The 25,201-nt window shown below is 35.5% G+C and overlaps 1 protein-coding gene across 1 annotated transcript in view; it reads right to left on the reverse strand.

The window, feature by feature from the left end:
- DACH2 (dachshund family transcription factor 2) overlaps positions 1–25,201 on the reverse strand; it is a 656,741-nt gene that overhangs the window by 15,225 nt on the left and 616,315 nt on the right. Inside the window, exons 9-10 of the mRNA XM_060086468.1 lie at positions 10,019–10,167; positions 9,746–9,893 (exon numbers count right to left, since the gene is read on the reverse strand). Of these exons, the coding sequence (XP_059942451.1) occupies positions 9,746–9,893; positions 10,019–10,167 (297 nt within the window). The remainder of the gene's footprint in view (positions 1–9,745; positions 9,894–10,018; positions 10,168–25,201) is intronic.

Here is a 25,201-nt window from a genome sequence, read left to right on the forward strand (position 1 = left end):
GTCAACTATTGTAATAGATGATGATGCTGAGATTCATAGAGATGAAGCAGATAGTTTCTCTAAATCAATGAGGATAACAGAGTAGTTTCTTTTCATTATGCTAGTCATAAGATGAAAAATGTTAAAAACAGTGCTTAGCACATAGCAGACAATTGATAATCATTAGCTAGTGATGGTAGTAGTAGTAGTAGTACTAGTACTAGTAGTAGTAGTACTAGTAGTAGTAGTAGTAGTAGTAGTGATGGTAATAGTAGTAGTGACAGTAATGACAGTAGTAGTAATGATGATAGAATATTAGTAGTGGTATAATTATTATATCATAATAATTGCTAAATTTATTAAATATAAATGCTTCATAGTAAATCTGATAATAGATACAATATTACACCTACAATGTCTAAGACTTTGTAAAAGACAATAGTTATGATACCAATTATAAAGACAGACCCGAAGACTCTATAAGAAGTTAGTAAATAGAAATCGGTATGAGTAGATCCCTAAAAGTTAGAAGCCAATTTTACTATATGTAGTAGATTTTCCTAAGTCAATTTGTGAATGTTATTATATTTAACATATTAGGTACTTTAGTATAAATAATTTCCCTACTAAAGAAATGTGCTTTTATGACTCCTAATCATAATAATATATATTGCATCCCAAATATCAGAAATAAACTAATTTCTCCAAACTTTAAAAAGACAATTTAGCTTCTGTTTAGTAATATTTAATGACTTTGGCAAGATAAGAAGAGGTTTAATTCTTTTTAGATGCAATGACTGAATTTCCATTTTGAACTGAACTAATAATTCTTAGGTCTTAAGGAAAACATACAGTAAAATTTCAATTTCTTGATGCAAATTTCAGAATATAATATGCTATATTGGAATAGTATAAAGTTAGTGGATTTCACTCAACTGGAGTAATTCTTCCTAGTTTAGGGAGGCATTTTCTGGGTTGTGAATTTTCTCTTCTTTTTTGCCTCTCATTCCCACTCTTTAACTCTTTTAATTGACTTTTGCTTTGTGATCATTCTATAGAAGAATAAGCAAAGAAGAGAAAGAAGCTGAAAAGCACAATAGTCACTTTTGCTGCTGTTTTGTATTTTATGGTAAATATAAGGAAGAGGTGAAAATTGTTGGTTAAAGTTTTGAATTTTCTCTGGTTTTGATATGTTAGTCTCACTATCCACATCTATAGATTATCAAATGCCTACCAATTGTTAGTAAGTTATTTCTATTTGTGAACAATATTTTCCGTTCTCTCACTTTTGTCTCCATCCATACTTATGCTACCTTATTCAGCCCTCATCACCACAGCCTAGATAAGGGCAATCCCCTTTTACATAGTTTCCTTGTTTGTAGTCTTACTCCAAGTCCCATCTAATCTATTCCCAACACCAGAGTAGTCTATCTGATTGAAAGCAGACCAGATCAATCCGCTGCTTATCTTTTAATACTTCCCATAACCTACAGGACAAAGTCTAAGCTAATCTTTTACATGATTAAAAATGGCCTTTATGCGTGGACCCTCAAGATGGTGGAAAAGTAAGACGTGGAGATCACCTTTCTCCCCCAAAATACATGAGAAATACATGTACATGTGGAACAACTCCTACAGAACACCTAATGAATGCTGGCAGAAGACCTCAGACTTCCCAAAAGGCAAGAAACTCCCCATGTACCTGGGTAGGGCAAAAGAAAAAAAGTAAAACAGACAAATGAATAAAGATGGGACCTGTACCACTGGGAGGGGCCTGTGGGAGGAAAAGGTTCCACAGAATAGGAAGCCCCATCACTGGCAGAGAATAGGGGTGGCGTGGGGGAATCTTCAGAGCCACAGATGAGAGCACAGCAATAGGGAAGCAGAGAGAAAAGCAGAGAGATTCCCACACAGAGGATTGTGCCGACCAGCATTCACCAATCTGAGAGGCTTGGTTGCTCACCTGCTGGCTGGGATGGGTGGGGGCTGGGAGCTGAGGCTCGGGCTTCAGAGTTCAGATCCCAGGGAGAGGACTGCAATTAGCTGTGTGAACACAACCTGAAGGGGGCTAGTGTGCTACAGTTAGCCAGGAGGGAGTCCAGTAAAAAGTCTGAAACTGCCTAAGAGGGAAGAGACATTTGTATCTGGGTGCGTGAGGAGAGGGGATTCAGAGCACCACCTAAACAAGCTCCAGAGATGGGCCTGAGTCGCGGCTATCAGAATGAACAACAGAGATGAGCATGAAACACTAAGGCTGCTGCTGCAGCCACCAAGAAGCCTGTGTGCAAGCACAGGTCACCCTCCAAACCACCCTTCCCAGGAGCCTCTGCATCCTGTCACTGCCAGGGTCCTGTGATCCAGGGACAACTTCCCCGGGAAAACACACAGTGTGCCTCAGTCTGTCGCAATGTCACACTGGCCTCTGCCACTGTAGGTTCGCCCCTCATCCATACCCCTCCCTCCCCCTGGCCTGAGTGAACCAGAGCTCCCTAATCAGCTGCTCCTTTAACATCATCCTTATGGAGCAAAAACCAGATGCCCTCAGGTGACCAACACACAGAGGCGGGGCCAAATCCAATCCTGAACCCCAGGAGATGTGTGAACAAAGAAGAAAAGGGAAATCTTTCCCAGAAGCCTCAGGAGCATTGGATTAAATCTCCACAATCAACATGATGTACCCTGCATCAGTGGAATACCTGAATAGAGAAAGAATCATCCCAAAATTTAGGCAGTAGACTTTGGGAGCAATGATATATATATATATAGTTTTCCTTTTTCTCTTTTTGTGAGTGTATATGTGCATGCTTCTTTGTGTCATTTTGTCTGTATAGCTTTGCTTCTACCATTTGTCCTAGAGATGTGTATGTCTGGTTTTTTTGTTTGTATTATTTTGTTTTTAGTATAGTTTTTAGTGCTTTTTATCATTGGTTGATTTGCTTTTTGGTTTGGCTGCTACTCTCTTTCTTATTTTTTTTCTCTTTTTATTACTTTTTAATTTTTTAATTTTACTTTTTTCTTTCTTTTCTCCTAAATTTTCTTCTGAGCCATGTGACTGACAGGGTCCTGGTGCTCTGGGCACAAAGGGACAGCCAAGTTCAGGATATTGGTCCACCAAAGACCTCCTACCTCCACATAATATCAAATGGCAAAAGCTCTCCCAGAGATCTCCATCTCAATGCTATGATCCACCTCCACTCAATGACCAGCAAGATACAGTGCTGGACACCCTATGCCAAACAAAAAGCAAGACAGGAACACAACCCCACCTATTAGCAGAGAAGCTGACTAAAATCATAATAAGGACACAGACACCCCAAAACACACCACCGGACGCAGTCCTGCCAACCAGAAAGAAAATATCCAGCCTCATCCACCAGAAAATAGACACTAGGTCCCTCCACCAGGAAGCCTACACAACACACTGAACCAACCTTAGCCACTGGGGACAGACACCAAAAACAATGGGAACTACAAACCTGCAGCAGTGAAAAGGAGACCCCAAATACAGTAAGTTAAGCAAAATGAGAAGACATAGAAACACACAGCTGATGAAGGGGTAAGGTAAAAACCCACCAGATCAAACAAATGAAGAGGAAATAGGCAGTCTACTTGGAAAAGAATTCAGGGTAATGATAGTAAAGATGATCAAAAGTCTTGTAAATAGAATGGAGAAAATAAAAGAAACGTTTAACAAGGACCTAGAATAATTAAAGAGCAAACAAAGATGAACAACACAATAAATGAAATTTAAAATTCTCTAGAAGAAATCAATAGCAGAATAATTGAGGCAGAAGAACGTATAAACAAACTGTAAGATAAAATTTTGGAAATAACTACTGCAGAGCAGAATAAATAAAAAAGAATGAAAATAATTGAAGACAGTCTCAAAGACATCTGGGACAACCTTACTTGCACCAGCATTTGAATTACATGGGTCCCAGAAGAAGAGAAAAAGAAAGGGACTGAGAAAATATTTTGAGATTATAGATGAAAACATCCCTAATATGGGAAGGAAATAGTCAATCAAGTCCAAGAAGCACAGAGAGTCTCATACAGCATAAATACCAGAAGAAACATGCCAAAAAACATATTAATCAAACTATCAAAAATTAAATACAGGGCTTCCCTGGTGGCACAGTGGTTGAGAGTCTGCCTGCCGATGCAGGGGACACAGGTCCGTGCCCCAGTCCGGGAAGATCCTACATGCCATGGAGCGGCTGGGCCCGTGAGCAATGGCTGCTGAGCCTGCGCATCCGGAGCCTGTGCTCTGCGACGGGAGAGGCCACAACAGTGAGAGGCCCACATACCGCAAAAAAAATAAAATAAAAATTAATTAATTAATTAATTAAATACAAGGAAAAAATATTAAAAGCAGCAAGGGAAAAACAACAAATAACATACAAGGGAATCTCCATAAAGTTAACAGCTGATCTTTCATCAGAAAGTCTGCAAGCCAAAAGGGAGTGGAAGGACATATTTAAAGTGATGAAAGGGAAAAACCTACAACCAAGATTACTCTACCAGCAAGTATCATATTCAGATTTGACGGAGAAATTAAAATATTTATCGACAAGCAAAAGCTAAGAGAATTCAGCACGACCAAACCATCTTTACAAGAAATGTTAAAGGAAATTCTCTAGGCAGCAAACAGAAGAGAAGGAAAAAACCTACAATAACAAACCCAAAACAATTAAGAAAATGGTAATAGGAACATACATATCAAGAATTAACTTAAAGGTAAATGGATTAAATGCACTAACCAAAAGACACAGACTGGCTGAATGGATACAAAAACAAGACCCGTGGGGTTTCCCTCGTGGCTCAGTGGTTGAGAGTCCGCCTGCCGATGCAGGGGACATGAGTTCATGCCCTGGTCCGGGTGGATACTGCATGCTGCGGAGCAGCTGGGCCCCTGAGCTGTGGCTGGCGAGCCTGCATGTCAGGGGAATGTGCTCCACAGTGGGAGAGGCCACAGCAGTGAGAGGGCCACATACCAAAAAAAAAAAAAAAAAGACCTGTATATATGCTGTCTACAACAGACCCATTCACACCTAGGGACACATACGGACTGGAAGTGAGGGGATGGAAAACGATATTCCATGCAAATGCAAATCAAAGGAAAGCTGGAGTAGCAATTCTCGTGTCAGACAAAATAGAATTTAAAATAAAGACTATTACAAGAGACAAGAAGGACACTACATAATTATCAAGGGATCAGTCCAAGAAGAAGATATAACAATTGGAAATATTTATGCACCCAACAAAGGAGCACCTCAATGCATAAGGTAAAATCTAATAGCCATAAAAGGGGAAATAGACAGTAACACAGTCATAGTAGGGGACTTTAACACCCCACTTTAACCAATGGAGAGATCATTCTCCAGGAGAGATCATATCTTGGGTCACAAAACATGCTTTGGTAAATTTAAGAAAATTGGAATTGTATCCAGTATCTTTTCCAGCTGCAATGCTATGAGACTAGATATCAATTACAAGAAAACATCTGTAAAAAACACAAACACATGCAGGCTAAACAATACACTACTTAATAACAAAGAGAAAACTGAAGAAAACAAATAGGAAATCAAAAAATACCTAGAAACAAATGACAATGAAAACACTATGACCCAAAACCTATGGGATGTAGCAAAAGCAGTTCTAAGAGGGAAGTTTACAGTAATACAATCCTACCCTCAAGAAACAAGAGACATCTGAAATAAACAACATAACCTTACACCTATAGCAATTAGAGAAAGAAGATCAAAAAATCCCCAAATGTAGCAGAAGGAAGAAATCATACATATCAGATCAGAAATAAATGAAAAAGAAATGAAGGAAACAATAGCAAAGATCAATAAAACTAAAAGCTGGTTTTCTGAGAAGACAAAAAAAAAATGATAAACCATTAGCCAGACTCATCAAGAAAAAAAGGGAGAAGACTCAAATCAATACAATTAGAAATGACAAAGGAGAAATAACAACTGACACTGCAGAAATACAAAGGATCATGAGAGATTACTATAAGCAACTATATGCCAATAAAATGGACAACCTGGAAGAAATGGACACATTCTTACAAAAGCACAACCTTCCGAGACTGAACATGGAAGAAATAGAAAATATAAACAGGCCAATTATATGCACTGAAATTGAGACTGTGCTAAAAATCTTCCAACAAACAAAAACCCAGGACCAGATGGCTTCATAGGCGAATTCTATCACACATTTAGAGAAGAGATAACACCTATCCTTCTCAAACTCTTCCAAAATATAACAGAGGGAAGAAAACTCCCAAACTCATTCTACGAGGCCACCATCACCCTGATACCGAAACCAGACAAAGAAGTCACGAAGAAAGAAAACTACAGACCAATATCACTGATGAACAAAGATGCAAATATTCTCAACAAAATACTAGCAAATAGAGTCCAACAGCACATTAAAAGGATCATACTACATGATCAAGGGGGGTTTATCCCATGAATGCAAGGATTCTTCAGTATACACACATCAGTCAATGTGATATACCATAATAACAAATTGAAGGATAAAAACCACATGATCATCTCAATAGATGCAGAAAAAGCTTTCAACAAAATTCAACACCCATTTATGATAAAAACCCTCCAGAAAGTAGGCATGGAGGGAACTTACCTCAACAAGATAAAGGCCATAGATGACAAACCCACAGCCAACATCATTCTAAATAGTGAAAAACTGAAACCATTCCCACTAAGATCAGGAAAAAGAGGTTACCCACTCTCACCACTATTATTCAACATACTTTTTGAAGTTTTAGCCACAGCAATCAGAAAATAAAAAGAGATAAAAGGAATCCAAATTGGAAAAGAAGAAGTAAATCTGTCACTGTTTGCAGATGATATGATATTATACACAGAGAAACCTAAAGACGATACCTGAAAACTACTAGAAGTGTTCGGTGAATTTAGTAAAGTAGCAGGATACAAAATTAATGCACAGATATCTCTTGCATTCCTATACACTAATGATGAAAAATCTGAAAAAATAAATTAAGGAAACACTCCCATTTAATACTGCAACAAATGAATAAAATACCTAGGAATAAAATTACCTAAGGAGATAAAAACCTGTATGCAGAAAACTATAAGACACTGACACAAGAAATTAAAGATGATACAAACTGATGGAGATATATACCATGTTCCTGTATTGGAAGAATCAACACTGTAAAAATGTGCATACAACCCAAAGCAATCTACAGATTCAGTGCAAGCCCTGTCAAGCTACTAATGGCATTTTTTATAGAACTGGAACGAAACATTTCACAATTTGTATGGAAACACAAAAGACCCCGAATAGCCAAAGCAATCTTGAGGGAAAAAAAAAATGGCGCTGGAGGAATCAGGCTCCCTGACTTCAGACTATACTACAAAGATACAGTAATCATGACATTATGGTACTGGCACAAAAACAGAAACATAGACCAATGGAACAGTATAGAAAGCCCAGACATAAATCCACACACATATGGTCACCTTATTTTTGATAAAGGAGGCAAGAATATACAATGGAGAAAAGATACCCTCTTCAATAAATGGTGCTGGGAAAACTGGACAGCTACATGTAAAAGAATGAAATTAAGAACACTCCCTAACACCATACCCCCAAAAAAATCAAAATGGATTAAAGACCTAAAAGTAAGGCCAGACCTGTAAAACTCTTAGGGGAAAACATAGGCAGAACACTCTATGACATAAATCACAGCAAGATCCTTTTTGACCCACTCCCTAGAGAAATGGAAATTAAAAAAAGTAGTAAACACATGGGACCTAAAAAAATTTCCAAGCTTTTTCACAGCAAAGGAAACCATAAACAAGATGAAAAGACAACCCTCAGAATGGAGAAAATATTTGAAAAAGATGCAAATGGCAAAGGATTAATCTCCAAAATTTACAAGCAGCTCATGCAGCTCAGTATCAGAAAAACAAACAACCCAATCCAAAAATGCGCAGAAGACCTAAATAGACATTTCTCCAAAGATATACAGATTGCCAACAAACACATGAAAGGATGCTCAGCATCACTAATCATTAGAGAAATACAAATCAAAACTACAATGAGGTATCACCTCACACCAATAAAAATGGCCATCATCAAAAAATCTACAAACAATAAATGCTGGAGAGGGTTTGGAGAAAAGGGAACCCTCTTGCACTGTTGGTGGGAATGTAAATTGATACAGCCACTATGGAGAACAGTATGGAAGTTCCTTAAAATACTAAAAATAGAACTACCATACTACCCAGCAATCCCACTATGGGGCATATACCCTGAGAAAACCGTAATTTAAAAAGAGTCATGTACCACAATGTTCATTGCAGCTCTATTTACAATAGCCAGGACATTGAAGCAACCTAAGTGTCCATTGACAGATGAGTGGATAAAGAAGATGTGATGCATATATACAATGGAATTTTACTCTGCTTTAAAAAAAAAAAAAAGTTGAGTTATTTGTAGTGAGGTGGATGGACCTAGAGTCTGTCATACAGAGTGAAGTAAGTCAGAAAGAGAAAACAAATACCATATGCTAACACATATATATGGAATCTAAAAAAGAAACAATTTTTTTTTCTGAAGAACCTAGGTGCAGGACTGGAATACAGACGCAGACGTAGAGAATGGACTTGAGGACACAGAGGGGTGAAGGTCAAGTTGGGACGAAGTGAGAGAGTGGTACTGACATATATACTACCAAAAGTAAAATAGGTAGCTAGTGGGAAGCAGCTGCATAGCACAGTGAGATCAGATTGGTGCTTTGTGACCACCTAGAGGGGTGGGATAGGGAGGGTGGGAGGAAGACACAAGAGGGAGGAGATATGGGGATATATGCATATGTATAGCTTATTCACTTTGTTATAAACATAAACTAAACACCATTGTTAAGCAATTATTCTCCAATAAAGTTGTTAACAAAAGAAAATGGCCTTTATAATTTACCCTCTACTTTTGTTATGCACTATTCCCCAACATTCACTTCATAAAACTCAAAGTCATGGTATTAATACACTGTATATATTTGACCATGTTTGAGGCTTCTTGCCTCCATGCCTATGTTCATTGTTCTAGAATGACCAGATCACTCAGTTACTCTCATTCTTTTCTTGGCTTACTGATTCTTCAAGACTCAGGTTCAAGTGTCAGCATCAGAAAACCTTCGACCATCAATTCCCCACACCACCAAGCTGAGCTATCTACCCCCTCTCTATATAAGCATATATGATGTACATCATTGTTCTTTCCACTTTGTCTTATAATTAGCTGGTTGGTTGTGCTAGTCTCCTGAAATGTAAATCTTTCAAGGACAGGGACTGAGTTTTATCTTCTAACCCCAGAATCTGACATTGTTCTTGGCAAAGTGTAAGCATTTAATACATAAGGAATTGTTCAAATATATATATATATATATATATATATATATATATATATATATATATATATATATATATATATATATATATATCTCCAGGAGTATTTTGTGAAATTGTGAGAGAAGTAAGCATATTCATTTTTCCAGAAATGAAGTGTAGATCTTGCTCATTATGTTTAATTACAAAGAGAAATAGTGTAAACATTTTACTTTGTGGATTGCACACAGTATTTGATTCTTAGCTTGTCATTTGTTTTCAGCAGTTCCTGGCTATCCCTGAGAATATTTCTATTAGTACTGAAAATATCTCCAACACAATCTTACCTTATTCACTTATATTGAACTTGTTAAACTTACTTCTGCTTTGAAGCTCAACTGCGAGTTGTCTTTCAAGGTTTTCTCTAATTTCTCTCTCTCTATAGAGCTCCATTCGCAGTTCCTTTTTTTCTTGTTGAGTCTGCTTCTCTTGGATGTGAGCATTATCCAAAGCCACTTTCAGTAGACCCTGTCAAAATACAGCAAATGACATGCAGTTCATCTTATCTGTTTTAATTTCTCAAATATGAAATAATTTATGTAGGTGCTAATGTCTTGTATTACATTTATTTTGTTTATAGAAATATTGTTGACCTGAATGTTGGTCAACAGAGTCTCCACAGAGGACAGACTATCAGCAAAAATGAATGGTCCAGGGAATCCAGGAGGCAATGCTTGCCCAGGAGTCAGTTGGATCTTGTCCAGGGGTGACTTCATCATTGGAATTTGAATGGGTACCTCTTCTGCAAGAAACAAAATTAATATCAGAAGGTTCATAAACTAACAGCTCAAAATTTTCACTATGTTTCCTTTACCTCTATAAAGATTTTGTTTCTAAAGCTAAATGATGGAAAACTCATAACTGGAAGTCATACCTATTTCCCAGCTGCCTCTCATTTCTCAAAATAAATGTTTCAGTAAAGAATCAGTGAAAAATGAACCAACATTTACTGCTAATTGGCATAAAATTAGGAGAAACAAATTTGACATGCTTATTAATATCTATATATTAAATAATCAGATCACTTCCTAGTAAAACACTAATTGCTTTATTTATTTTTTCTCTTTAAATCTGTCTATATCTATCATGTCCATATTTTAACACCTTTATTGAAGTATAATTTACATGTAATAAAATTCATCTATTTTAATTGTATGCATCGATGAGTTTTAGTAAATTTACAGAATCGTACAACCATTACCAAAAATCTATTTTAGAACACCTCAATCACCCCCAAAATACCCCTCATGCCCATTTACAATTAATCTCCTTTCCCATTCCCAGCTCCTGGAAACCACTAATCTCCTTTTTGTCTCTATGGGATTGCCTTCTCTGGATATTTACATAAATAGAATCATATTGTAAGTGATCTTTTGTGTTTGTCTTCTTTCACTTAGCATAATGTTTTTGAGGTGCATCCATGTTGTGGCATGTATCAGTGTTTTTTTTTCCTTTTTATTGCTGAAAAGTTTTCTATTGCATGGATACATGACTGTCTGTTTAATCATTCACTAGTTTGGCATCTGGGTTATTTCCAGTGTTACCTTTTATTTTGAAGAATATTTCTTATGAAAAAAATAACCACCCATGTGTAAAACAAAAAAGTGTATATTTTCTCCCCTTATATTTTTTATATTAACTTCTCCCACACACTAATTACTTTAATGAGATTCCCTCTTAGCTTCATATGAAGAGATACCAATAGAATTTTTGTCTCTAATAAGATATTTCAGATTTGTTTCACACAGATACATCTAATTACAAAAGGAATATCCTCTTGCTTTGAGAAGCTAACTACTTGGCTATATACTTGAATTCTGTTGAAAATCTTTGTGAGATGTATGAAACAGATAGCAAAATTACCTCTGCAATTAGGAATTGGGGCTTTTTTGATATATGTAAAAATAAACTGCTACAGAGGTAATCTTGAAATGTAGCCAAAGAAACCCTGCCATTCTTAAATGGCTTCAATAGCAGTGCACAATGAGTTGATCACAGCACCTCAAACAAAATTACTCTACTCACCAGTAGCTGAGCACAAGCAACGTTTGAAAATATGTATCTCTCTGGTCATAAAAATTTTCAGTGACTCCATATATTTTGAGACTCATTCAGGAAATAAATTAGGCTTGAATCTAGACTTAACCAATTTTCACATGGTTTGAAAACAAAAATCTAGCTATTGGTCTGGTCATTGTAGGGAAAGGAATATGGATTTGTAATACAGTTAGAACTCATTTTTCAATTGCAAGCAGCCTATATATTTAGTGAGCAGAGTCTTGTACCCTATTGATTTCACAGTCATCATGGTTTGCTGTGGGATTTCTTGTGTGGGAAATTGTGGCATACAATTGCGGGAACTTCTGTGGGATTACTTAATGGGATAGCATTATCTCTGAATAAAATACTCTTGATATAGATCACTTTTATAATTTCTAACTTTCTAAAACCTATAGGGATAAAAATGCTAATGATTATTTTAGAGAATCAACAGTTTCACATTATTAGAATCCAAAATGTATTTGTTTATCAGTTTTAAAGAATTCAATAGTATGCAAAAAATAGCCTGTTAATTTTCTTTTAGCTCAGGAAACTATAATGAACATATTCCCAGGAATTGTTTTTTAGTAAAATTTACAAATAATATGTTGATCATAAATGCCTGATGCATGTATTTTATACAACTTACTTGTAAAATTAACCCTAACCTCTTATAGAACATGTCTTCCTTCTTTCCTTCCTTCCTTCCTTCCTTCCTCCCTCCCTCCTTCCCTTCCTTCTTTGTCAGTAGTAGTTTTGGAGAGGCAAAGTATTCCAGAGGGAGTGAGCACATGTTCTGTGATCTACTTCAAGTACAAGGTTTGAACACTGGAAATATCTCATTAAAAATATAAGTTCTAAAATATGTCTTAGGCACCAGCTCTAATGTCTCTAAGGGATATTTCTCAACAGCTAACGAAGCAATATTATGCTTTATTTGTGTTACTTGAAGTCTGTATTTAGCTAGTATTTTGTCTTCTGCACATGAGTGCCTTAAGTGGATAGGTAGAATGACTTCATTATGATCTATCAATATTAATAATAATTGGGGAGGTTCAACATCTTTATATTGATGTTTATAAATTTAAAGATGAATTTATGTAGCCTGGAAGATCTATTTTTATAAAATAAACCACCACAAATTTAGAACATTGACTTCCTGCTGATTCCGAGATAATATAATGTTTCTCCTGAATAAATATTTTGCATCAGGGGAGACTTCTTAAAATTATGGATTCTTTGTCATGTATCACTCTACACACACATGTAACCTCAGTGATCAGGGTATTCTACAAACAAAATACCTGAAAATGAAAGCAATACTTTAAGTATGCATAAAACAAAACTAGAACTACATTAAAATCATCAGAATTCTTCTATTTGGAGATGAATGAAATGCCATTAAATTGGCTGAAAGTAAGATTACTATTGTCTATGAAGACAGGTTGTATGGTCTATGGTTTGTAATGTTGCTGTATAGAAGATTGAAGTTTCAAAATAGTATTACTCTTCTTTAAAGAGATAGACACAGCTGAATTAGGTGCTGCTTGCTGCAGTGAGGATCAAATGCAAAAAGAATCATATTTCATCAGACCTAGTCAACACCAGGAAAATAAATAGAAATATAAGAGGTGTGCAGGCAATGATTCATTTTGATAATCTGGCCCAAGAGAGACACATAGAGACAGCACACAGATCTAAGCTTCTACCAAAAGACAAATAGGACACAGAGGGTGGGAATTGGGATGACAGTGTAGCAGAGGTCACATCGATTTTCAGCAGCAGATTTCACATGGATGAGATAACCCTGGACTCTATTTGGCCCATTGTTCATGTCTTACCTGTCCCACAAACAATAAATTTCCTAGTCCTAGAAAAGGACAGTAAAGAAGAAGATTTCTACTTATGACTTCTTACGATTAAGTTTCTGTGCAAACCAAACATGCTTTTCCAGACCAAGGTCACATTGAATGTTAAGGTCCATAATAGCCAAAAACTAGTCGATGTGTATTATGTTTGGTGTATATGAGTGGAAACTGTCAAGCCATTCATCATTTTTTTCTGATTTAAATCACATGCTACAAAAATGAATGATAAATGCATTAGAAATCAATTTCAATCTTGTAATAAGTTTTCACATCTGAATGCCATCTACATTTTCCTCAGAGTTTGAATTGGTGCACTGTTATGTAGGGATTTATTAGATAGGATTGAGAAATACTAATTGGCAATGAAATAAAATATAACAAGTACTAGAAATATAGATTGTCAGTGAAATAAGAACATCTCTTTGTAATCCAGGGAGAAAGGGTTTTGACAGAGCATTTTGATTTAAAAAGGCTAGTGTTCAAAATGTATATATTAAAATATTTATCAACACTTATGAAGCAATGATATAACCTAGAAGATAAAAATAGGACAACCACTATCTAGCTGAGGGTATGAACAACCTCTTAATTTATTGAAGCAAATTGGAGACTGATTTTATTGAACTTGTTTGTTAAGCCTGTCATACTTTGTAATAGCACTTGGAAATCCATTTAGAGAACAAGCTTTTAATTTTAAGTTCTTACCTAGGGCCCAGATGAATAGATGTAAAAGTTGACAAGTGTATTTGTAGAAAAAAAAAAGATAAACCATATGGTAAATGCTCAGGATGGAAAAGTCCCACTAAAAATTAAAGTCAAAGATGCTGGAACCATTCTGTATGACACTAGTGCTTGTTTTCCCACCGTTATATTGGGTTAATGTAGGTGGGTTTCCTCTTTCCCCTGGGCTTTGAGGATTTTGATACAAGAATGGAAATTGAACACAGCAGACTAACTCAACAGTGGAAAGATACATCCAACTACCAGGTCAGCAGTTTTCATTCTTTAACAAATAAACTATATTTCATTATTTGATTTAAGAGCTTTCCCCTAAATAAAGCTGAGCCAGGGGACTCTCCTTTATTGGTGTCATTAGTATTACATTCAGCAAAAGCAAGACACCTGCTTCCCTCTTCCAAAATGAGGATCAATAACAACAGCAAAATGACCAGCTGCTGTGAAATAATCTGACCTGCATGAATATGAAGAAGTGTTCATGGCCTGAGTAGAACAATGACTCAAGTGTTGCCAGCATCAAATTTGGAAAAGAAAAACTAGATCCCCAAATTGGCTAAATTTATTAAATCTGAATATCTCAGAGCATTTAAAATGTTAATTCTAAATATTAACATATGTTACATGTTAAATTAGATAGCTGAGAGCATAGTGACAAAGAGTATAAGATGTTGGAGTCTGATTGTCTAGGTTTGCAACCCTGTTCTATGATTTGCTAGCCCCTGGAAAAATTCCTTAATCTTTGTGTGCCACACTTTACTCATCTGTACAGTTAAGATACTAATAATACCTATCTTATACGGCTGTTATAATTATTAATAAGCTAAAATTTGTAAAGTTACTCAAAGTAAATGCAATATAAATGTTTGTTAAACACATTGTTAATTGAAAATTCCCAGGAGTGGAAGAGAACATAGTAACATATTTGACCACCTAAGCATCCACTAACACCTCATGAAAGACCTTTTGTAAAGATCCTCTTCTAGGTAATAACTGGATGAGCCTGGCTTCACCCTAAATAAGGCTAATGTTACTTTCTCAGTTATCAAAGGTCTGAGGAGTCGTCCTAAGTCAAGGTCAGTAGTTCTCAACTACGGGCAATTTTGCTGCCCAGAGGACATTTGGCAGTGGCTGGAGACATTTTTGACTGTCACACCTGTGGAGGTAGGGGTGTGTGCTACTGGCATCTAATGGTAGAGGCCAGGGATTCCCTGCCCTCTGTCTCCATCCCCAGCAAATAATTATCTGGCATAAACGTCAATACTGGTTGAGAACTGCTGTTTCAAGCAGTTCTAAGAGGGAAGATTATAGCAATACAAGCCTACCTTAACAAATAGGGAACATCTCGAATAAACAACCTAACCTTGTACCTAAAGCAATTAGAGAAAGAAGAACAGCAACAACAACAAAAAAAACCTCCAAAGTTAGCAGAAGGAAAGAAATCATAAAAATCAGATCAGAAATAAATGAAAAAGAAATGAAGGAAATGAGAGCAAACATCAATAACACTAAAACCTGGTTCTTTGAGAAGATAAACAAAATTGATAAGCCATTAGCCAGACTCATCAAGAAAAAAAAGGAGAAGACTCAAATCAATAGAATTAGAAATGAAAAAGGAGAAGTAACAACTGACACTGCAGAAATACAAAAGATCATGAGAGGTTACTACAAGAAACTCTATGCTAATAAAATAGATAACCTGGAAGAAATGGACAAATTCTTAGAAATGCACAACCTGCCAAGACTGAATCAAGAAGAAATAGAAAATAAGAACAGACCAATCACAAGCTCTGAAACTGAAACTGTGATCAAAAATTTTCCAACAGACAAAAGCCCAGGACCAGATGGCTTCACAGGCGAATTCTATCAAACATTTAGAGAAGAGCTAACACCTATCCTTCTCAAACTCTTCCAAAATATAGCAGAGGGAGCCACACTCCTAAAGTCATTTTAAGAGGCCAATATCACCCTGATACCAAAACCAGACAAGGATGTCACGAAGAAAGAAAACTACAGTCCAAGATCACTGATGAACATAGATGCAAAATTCCTCAACAAAATACTAGCAAACAGAATCCAACAGCACATGAAAAGGATCATACACCATGATCAAGTAGGATTTATTCCAGTAATGCAAGGATTCTTCAATATACGCAAACCAATCAACGTGATACACCATATTAACAAATTGAAGGAGAAAATCCATATGATCATCTCAATAGATGCAGAGAATGCTTTCGATAAAATTCAACACCCATTTATGATAAAACCCCTGCAGAAAGTAGGCATAGTGGGAAATTTCCTCAATAAAATAAAGGCCATATATGACAAACCCACAGCCAACATCGTCCTCAATGGAGAAAAACTGAAAGCATTTCCACTAAGATCAGGAACAAGACAAGACACTCTCACCGCTCTTATTCAACATAGTTTTGGAAGTTTTAGCCACAGCAATCAGAGAAGAAAAGGAAATAAAAGGAATCCAAATCGGAAAAGAAGAAGTAAAGCTGTCATTGTTTGCAGATGACATGATACTCTACTTAGAGAATCCTAAAGATGCTACCAGACACCTACTAGAACTATTCAATGAATTTGGTAAAGTAGCAGAATTCAAAAATTAATGCACATAAATCTCTGGCATTACTATACACTAATTATGAAAAATCTGAAAGTGAAATCTAGATAAAGCTCCCATTTACCATTGCAACAAAAAGAATAAAATATCTAGGAATACACCTCCCTAAGGATACAAAGGACCTGTATGCATAAAATTATAAGACAATGATGAAAAAATTAAGGATGATACAAATAGATGGAGAGATATACCATGAGCTTGGATTGGAAGAATCAACATTGTGAAAATGACTGTACTACCCAAAGCAATATACAGATTTATTGCAATCCCTATCAAACTACCACTGGCATTTTTCATAGAACTAGAACAAGAAATTTCACAATTCGTATGGAAATACAAAAGACCCCGAATAGCCAAAGCAATCTTGAGAATGAAAAGCAGAGCTGGAGGAATCAGACTCCCTGACTTCAGACTACACTACAAAGCTACAGTAATCAAGACAGTATGGTACTGACACAAAAACAGAAAGATAGATCAATGGAAGAGGATGGAAAGCCCAGAGCTAAACCCACGCATATATGCTCACCTTATCTTTGATAAAGGAAGCAGGAATGTACTGTGGAGAAAGGACAGCCTCTTCAATAAGTGGTGCTGGGAAAACTGGACATGTACATGTAAAAATATGAGATTAGATCACTCCCTAACACCATACAAAAAAATAAGCTCAAAATGGATTAAAGACCTAAATGTAATGCCAGAAACTATCAAGCTCTTAGAGGAAAAGATAGGCAGAACACTCTATGACATAAATCACAGCAAGATCCTTTTGGACCCACCTGCTAAAGAAGTGGAAATAAAAACAAAAATAAACAAATGGGACCTAATGAAACTTCAAAGCTTTTGCACAGCAAAGGATACCATAAACAAGATCAAAAGGCAACCCTCAGAATGGGAGAAAATATTTGCAAATGAAGCAACTGACAAAGGATTGATCTCCAAACTTTACAAGCAGCTCATGCAGCTCAACAGCAAAAAAACAAAAAACCCAATCCAAAAATGGGCAGAAGACCTAAATAAACATCTCTCCAAAGAAGATATACAGGTGGCCAACAAACACATGAAAGAATGCTCAACATCTTTATTCATTAGAGTAATACAAATCAAAACTTCAGTGAGATATCATCTTATACCAGTCAGAATGGCCATCATCAAAAAATCTAGAAACAATAAATGCTGGAGAGGGTGTGGAGAACAGGGAACACTCTTGCACTGCTGGTGAGAATGTGAATTAGTACAGCACTATGGAGAACAGTATGGAGGTTCCTTAAAAAACTACAAATAGAACTACCATATGACCCAGCAATCCCATTACTGGGCATGTACCCTGAGAAAATCATAATTCAAAAAGAGTCATGTACCAAAATGTCCATTGCAGCTCTATTTACAATAGCCCAGAGATGGAAACAACCTAAGTGTCCATCATCGGATGAATGGATAAAGAAGTTGTGGCACATATATACAATGTAATATTACTCAGCCATAAAAAGAAACAAATTTGAGCTATTTGTAATGAGTTGAATAGACCTAGAGTCTGTCATACAGAGAGAAGTAAGTCAGAAAGAGAAAGACAAATACCGTATGCTAACACATATATGTGGAATTAAAAAAATGTCATGAAGAACCTATGGGTAAGATAGAAATAAAGACACAGACCTACTTGAAAGTGGACTTGAGGATATGCGGAGGGGCAAGGGTAAGCTACGACCAAGCGAGAGAGAGGCATGGACATATATACACTACCAAACGTAAGGTAGATACCTAGTGGGAAGCAGCCGCAGAGCACAGGGAGATCAGCTCGATGCTTTGTGACCGCCTGGAGGGGTAGGATAAGGAGGGTGGGAGGGAGGGAGATGCAAGAGGGAAGGGATATGGCAACATATGTATATGTATAACTGTTTCACTTTGTTATAAAGCAGAAACTAACACACCATTGTAAAGCAATTATACTCCAATAATGATGTAAAAAACATTACATAGGGGCCTCCCTGGTGGCGCAGTGGTTGGGAGTCCGCCTGCCGATGCAGGGGATACGGGTTCGTGCCCCGGTCTGGGAGGATCCCATATGCCGCGGAGCGGCTGGGCCCGTGAGCCATGGCCGCTGGGCCTGCGCGTCCGGAGCCTGTGCTCCACAACGGGAGAGGCCACAACAGTGAGAGGCCCGCATACCGCAAAAAGAAAAAAAAAAAAGAAAAAAAAAAAAAAAGATTACATAGGAAAATCTCAATGAATGAACAGTTCACTAGTTCTCCCTTTCTGTACTAAACTTCTTCTATAGAGTTAATATGCTTAATAAGACAATAAGATCAAATCAGTGATGTAGAGCTAACACAGTACTTTACAAGGTATATTTTAGAGTTCTTGTGCATTTAATTTCAGGTTCCTGACTTCAGTTCTTTTTTCAAATATCACCTTATTAATGAAACTTACACCAAACATCTTGTTTAACACTGCAGCCTGCACCCTTATTTCCATCCACTTAACATGCATTTTTCTATAAAATTTGTCACCATTTAATATACAATATAACTTATTTATTCACTAATTTTGTTACATTTCATTTTACTACAATATACTCTCCATGAAAGTGGGGACTTTTCCTGTTTTTTTTTATTTCCCATTGCTATCTTCTCGGCATTTAGAATAGTAACTGTCTAGGGTCTACAACAATTGTAATGACTTTAGTTACGTACCAGTAATCTTAAAGTGTGAGGTAAGTTTCCTGATTATCAGACTGATTCCTTTTTTTTTTCTTTCTATTCCTAAAAGGTAAAATTATATAAATACGTGTATATATAATTTTAAGTTATTTTACAAGTTTGTGGTGAAAGGAAGGAAGAAAGAGGGCGTCGAACTAAAGAGTTTCTTATCAACTCTTAGCCTTTCCAATAAAATAAATGATTACTGTAGTCTACAGATATTGTGATAAACTGAAATATTACAATTTTGAAAAATAGTTGATATAGTTATTAAAGGATGACTATTGTATATTCATTTAACCTGTCTGCATATCATAGTCCTTTGAAGACTAAAGATAGTAAAAGTATAAATATTTCTGGCCCATACACATACTTTCTTATCATCTTTGAGATGATGTATTATTGCATCAAAGATAAAGAAAACTTGACTGAATTTTTTTTTGAAGTACATCTGTATTTTCTAGAGCTTAGAAATAGAAAAAGGCTGGGGACTTGGAATACAAAGAAGTTTCATACAGAGACTAGAATTTCATCTAAAAACTGCAAGACAGACAAGAGTTTCTAATATAAACAACCAAACAGCACCAGAGGCATGTACAAGTCCCTTCTCCAGAAAACAAGCCTGGATACCTCTGTGAAAAAGGCTGCAGAGAGAAGAACATTAAATGGGTGAAAAGTTAGTATGTAAGAGTTTACATTAGAAATTGGCAAGCAGAAGGCAGGAGTGGGCATAGAGGTAAAGTGCGAAGGAAGCTGATGTTTTAATGAGATGTGTTTAGGAAAAATAGGGGAGAGTGCACATATTTCCATCAATCAGCTTACCCTTCCAGGGGACAATGTTTCATTGTCCTGGTTTATCTGTAAAATGGTCTCATGGTTCTAATATAAGCCCGCTTTTACCCTTACTAGGGGTTCAGTCATCTAGCTAACTGCAGAGGCTGTAAAGCAGATTTTTCACTTTGCTTCCAGGCTGGGAAATGTGCAATCCTTTCCATCAACCAGGGAAGAAAGCTCTCTCCTTTATCTGGCACAAATCAGGAAGAGAAATTTACTGCTGTGACCTGGCAGTTCAGGTCCTAACTTTAAAATCACTGATTTATTTTTTTTTGACTTAGTTAACATATCTGAGTAGAGTGGATCAGTAGAAGGTACAAGGGAGCAAGTTATTCATCCAGTACCTTAACATCAGTGGTTCTTAAACTTTATCATACATCAGAGTGTCCTGAAAGTCTTTTAAAAATCGTCCCCAACTTCCAAAATTTCTGATTCAGTAGGTCTAGGGTAGGACCTAGCAACTGGAATTCCTAAGTGCCCAGTTGATGTTTCATGTTCCTGGTGTGGGGACCACAGTTTGATAAACCACTGAGCTATATAAAAGTAAAATTTGCTACATTTAAAGATGATTAATATTGTTTCCTATTATAGTACCTTTTAAAAATAGTTGCCTTTGCCATTTTAAGAAATTTCAAAATGTTACCTAATTTTAAGTATGTATTTCCACAGCGTCAAGAAATTGCATAAAATTAGAAATACATCAACTAGCCTGTTCTACAGACCTAGAGATTCTGAAAACCAATTTTCATTGCACTGAAAAAAAAAGTATAATGGAACCTATTTGCAGCATAGAATCAGGAAACAAAACAGTAAAAACAATTAGTGAGTCTATACAGGTAAAAACAAAATACTTTTCCAAGAATGAATTTAACATAAGCAACTGTTCAGTAAGCAGTTCTATGGATTAATCCTTGAGTACTATTTCTTTGTATCCATGAAAGATGGAAAGTGGGTATTTTGGTAGGGTTAAGGTTAAAAATTAAAGATGATTTAAAATCAGAATGACACTCTCATGGAGAACTTGGAAAGAACAGTCTATATAGCAGTTTATAATTTGTTAACTCCTATAAACTCTGTAATAAGGAATATGTAGATAATTATACAGGTTTGACATTTATATGTGTATGCTCACTAATAACTCTGCAATTATACCTGCTTATAGTCTGTGAATATTTATATTTTTGATGTTTCCTCAGTACCAATGATATAAAATTGAGAACATTATTTTATTCATTAATTATCTCTCTCTTCTCTTCTCTCTCTGTCTCTGTCTCTGTCAGACACACAAGAATGCATGCACACACATTGGTGAGAATATATACTGATTTTTCTGTTTCAGCTAGGAACTAAAATGTTGAGGCACTGAGGCACCATATTTTTATAATAGAAAAAATTAAGGTTTTTCTAATAGTTGAGTTTTGGAATCACAATGACTACACTATTGTAAACCTAGCCAGTTCAAAATGACACCAATCATTTAATTTAATTATTTTACAAAACTGAATTTTCTTTAAAATAAATGTTAATTATTAGAGCAAAGCACTACAATTTTCAGTTTTCCTTTTCTGTGTAATGTCGGCATTAAGACCATCAAAACTGTTGCTTCTCCTTTGGAAACCTCTGAAGTTTTATCAAAGAAGCAGATATCTGTTAATAATGCTCAAGTCAACAACCTTCACCAAATGCACAATGATATTTTTAGATATTGTCTATTGTTATGAACGCCTATACCATCTGGTGAACAAGTTTGTTTTTGGTAAAATGATAATAATAAATGATCATAATAATAAAATAATTCATAAGGTATAAGCAGGAGAACAGGGAGAGGTAAACTTCACTAGAACAAATTAGTGTGCCATTTTCTTTCGTGTTTTAACATTGCCTCTTCCTCATCTACATTTCTAGTTAGGCTGTGGGGTTTGTTTCAATTTTACTCTCTTCTATATCAATATTCACATCTAACTTAGTGACATTTATCGGAAACATTTGAGTAAGTTATGCCTGGTATTTTGGTGTAAATTATGAGTTCACAGATTTGTAAATTGAAAAGTGTTGTAGTGATTTCCTCTAATAATTATATTAGAAATCTGAAACAATTGGAAAGTTTTCACAAATGTATCATTCACAGTAACTTCAATAGTTACTGAAAGGTTAATCACCAGATACTCCCAGTTTCTTATTTTATTTTTATTTTTTGACTAAAATGTATGATTCTGCTGTTCTACTTAAAACACAATGAACATGACTGAATCTCTCTGTGTCTTCGAATGTTACATCTCTAAACTTCAGTGTCCCTATTTGTAGAATAGGAAGAATTACTTCAGAGTGTTTGTGGGAGTTTTACATGATAAAAGGAACATGGAAGGACCTAACACTGTACTCAGCATATAGTAGGCCCTTAGTAAAAATTGGCTAAATCTGAAACTATGCTAGCCTTCTAAATATGGAATGCTTAAGAAAAATGATTGAACTAAATGTACACTGACTCACCCATGAAATTTCTTTTTCTTTAAATTTCTTATGGTAAATTGATTGAAAGATTTAGTTAATGTAGCAACCATTAATTAAGATTTTGTAGCATTGTATTTTGTTTTCCTAATAACCAGACAAAAAACAAACTTGCAGTTTTGTAACTAAAATCTCTCAGATTAGTTCCAAGGTAGTTGGAAGACTTCAGATTCACATAATTTGAGTCACATATTTTCCCTTAAATTTAATTGAGGCTACATTTTTATTCCATGGAGAATTGTAAGTTTAAAATAAGTGTGCTTTCTACTGAAAAGAAAAAGAAAACAGGAAAAATCTATCTTAAGTATTCCTGCCAAATTCAGCCTTATTTTATTAACATTGAAATTCCTTCACATACTATCTGTTACAAATATTTATGGATCCATATGGAATGGCAGATGTTGAAGCCGAGACACTGCAGGTATTTTTCACTTTCACTAATAACCCTGGTACTTGAGGATTTTTTTCATCTTCTATCATAAAAGCTCAGGTCTGAATAAAAAATCCAAAACGTTCACTGAATATAATATTTAGAATTATTATAAGACTCTGTCTATGCTGAAACTGGGTCTATGCAGACAAAATAGAGTTTGATGTTTTTAATACCTTGCAAATATATATATATATATATATATATATATATATATATATATATATATATATATTCAAAGTGTGAAACAAAGGGAATAATTGTTTGGGTGATCAAAATTACTATAATACTGCACAAACTGATCAGAACTTCCCAGGTTATTTCTCAGCTCTCAACTTCCAGTGACAGTTTAGGTCCCTCTGATTTTCTCCTTTTTCTTTCCTTATCTCATCCCAGCCTTATACATACTCATAATCAATGACATTTCTTTTGAGGAAAACTTATATTTTTAAGATTCACTTTGCACAAAGCCCAACAAAAACAAACAGTTAACATTAAATGCAGTTCTCTAACACTTTCTATTTCTATGAATGTTTAAAATATTATGAACTCAGACAGAGGAATCATGTAGTGAGAATAAACAGAAAAAAAAAAGAAATTAAGAAATAATACCTAATATCTTGCATTATGAATGTGTTGTAATCAGACTTGAATATATTGCCCAAACTTTCTGTTCTAGATTCCAATACTATGAAATTGTTTTCTTTTATGATTCACTTATTTGGGTAAAGTGCTTTAAAGAGCAACATTATAACATTCGATTCCAATGAAATTATATTCATTTTAGTACCATATATTAACCATTTCTGTATTTGACCTGCACATGTCTTCATATTTGCTTTGGATAGCTTTAAGGAACATGACTCCATCCGCTGAGCAGCTGTGTTCATCCAGTTCCTTCAGAGATTGTCATTTTCCTAATCTGAATTGATCACTAGGGAATTGATCACTGCCTCTGGGCCCATTGTCACCTCCCAGCCATTATTCAGTTTCCACTTGGCATTTTTCCAGTGTGAAAATATCATATTTTTATACAATATTGAAATCACTTCCTACTTTTGGTTACTGACAATGGATTCCATCCTACCTTCAGTTAAAACACCTGTATTAACAGATAGTAAAATGTGTTATAGTTAGCCTGTGATTCTCAAGCAAAATCTGTATTATAGTTTCCTGGAAAAATGTACTAATAACCCAAGTAACCATCGAATCTAATTTAACACTGTCTGTGAGAAAATCTGATGTTTTAAGAAAAGCTTTCAGAGGGTAAAGGCAACACAATATGCTATTCAAGTTTAGACATTAATGTATATTTATTGCTTACAACATCCCATGAGATACTTTCTTATCTGGATACTTATAATATGTGTTACCATTCCCATTTGCCTAGAAAGTGGGCTCTACGGTTAGCAAAATTCTATTAACAACACCTCATAGTTTTTTAAACTTTGTAAGCCCTTCCAAATATTTAAAGTATATAGAGGCTGAATTTTCAGGTCCCAGATAATATTTATTATTTACTTTTCAATGAAATAAAACATTTTATAAAGGATAATTCTGCTATTATGTCTTTCCCTGCTTAGACTTCTTAAATAGCATATCCCATGCTATCCTCTGAAGCCAAGAAGTAAAGACACACAGTAGTTGTATTTCCACAGATGTAAAATACCTCTAATAAAATGGAGATATAAGAGAGGAACAAATTACTCAGGTCCACTATAATAAAATACACGTCTTAAAACTGTATTACACTAATGATACTGGCATTCCCATTAGTATGTTGCATATACCCTTTCAAAGCTGTATACCCTTTTCAAATTACATGGCCTTTTTGTAATATTGTTTGTGTCCAAGCAGGTACAACACTTGTAGAGAATGTATCTAGGGAGCCATAAAACTGTTAGAAAATATATTTCTCCATGATATCTTAGTACTTTGAAAAATTCTATCACAGGGAAAAATGTTTTGCTGTAAATATCTTAAAAGCCTTATAAATGCAATGGCTTCCCAAAGCACTTGTTTAAATAATT

The sequence above is a fragment of the Mesoplodon densirostris genome, chromosome X (genome assembly GCF_025265405.1).
Source record: "Mesoplodon densirostris isolate mMesDen1 chromosome X, mMesDen1 primary haplotype, whole genome shotgun sequence".
Lineage (NCBI taxonomy): Eukaryota > Metazoa > Chordata > Mammalia > Artiodactyla > Ziphiidae > Mesoplodon > Mesoplodon densirostris.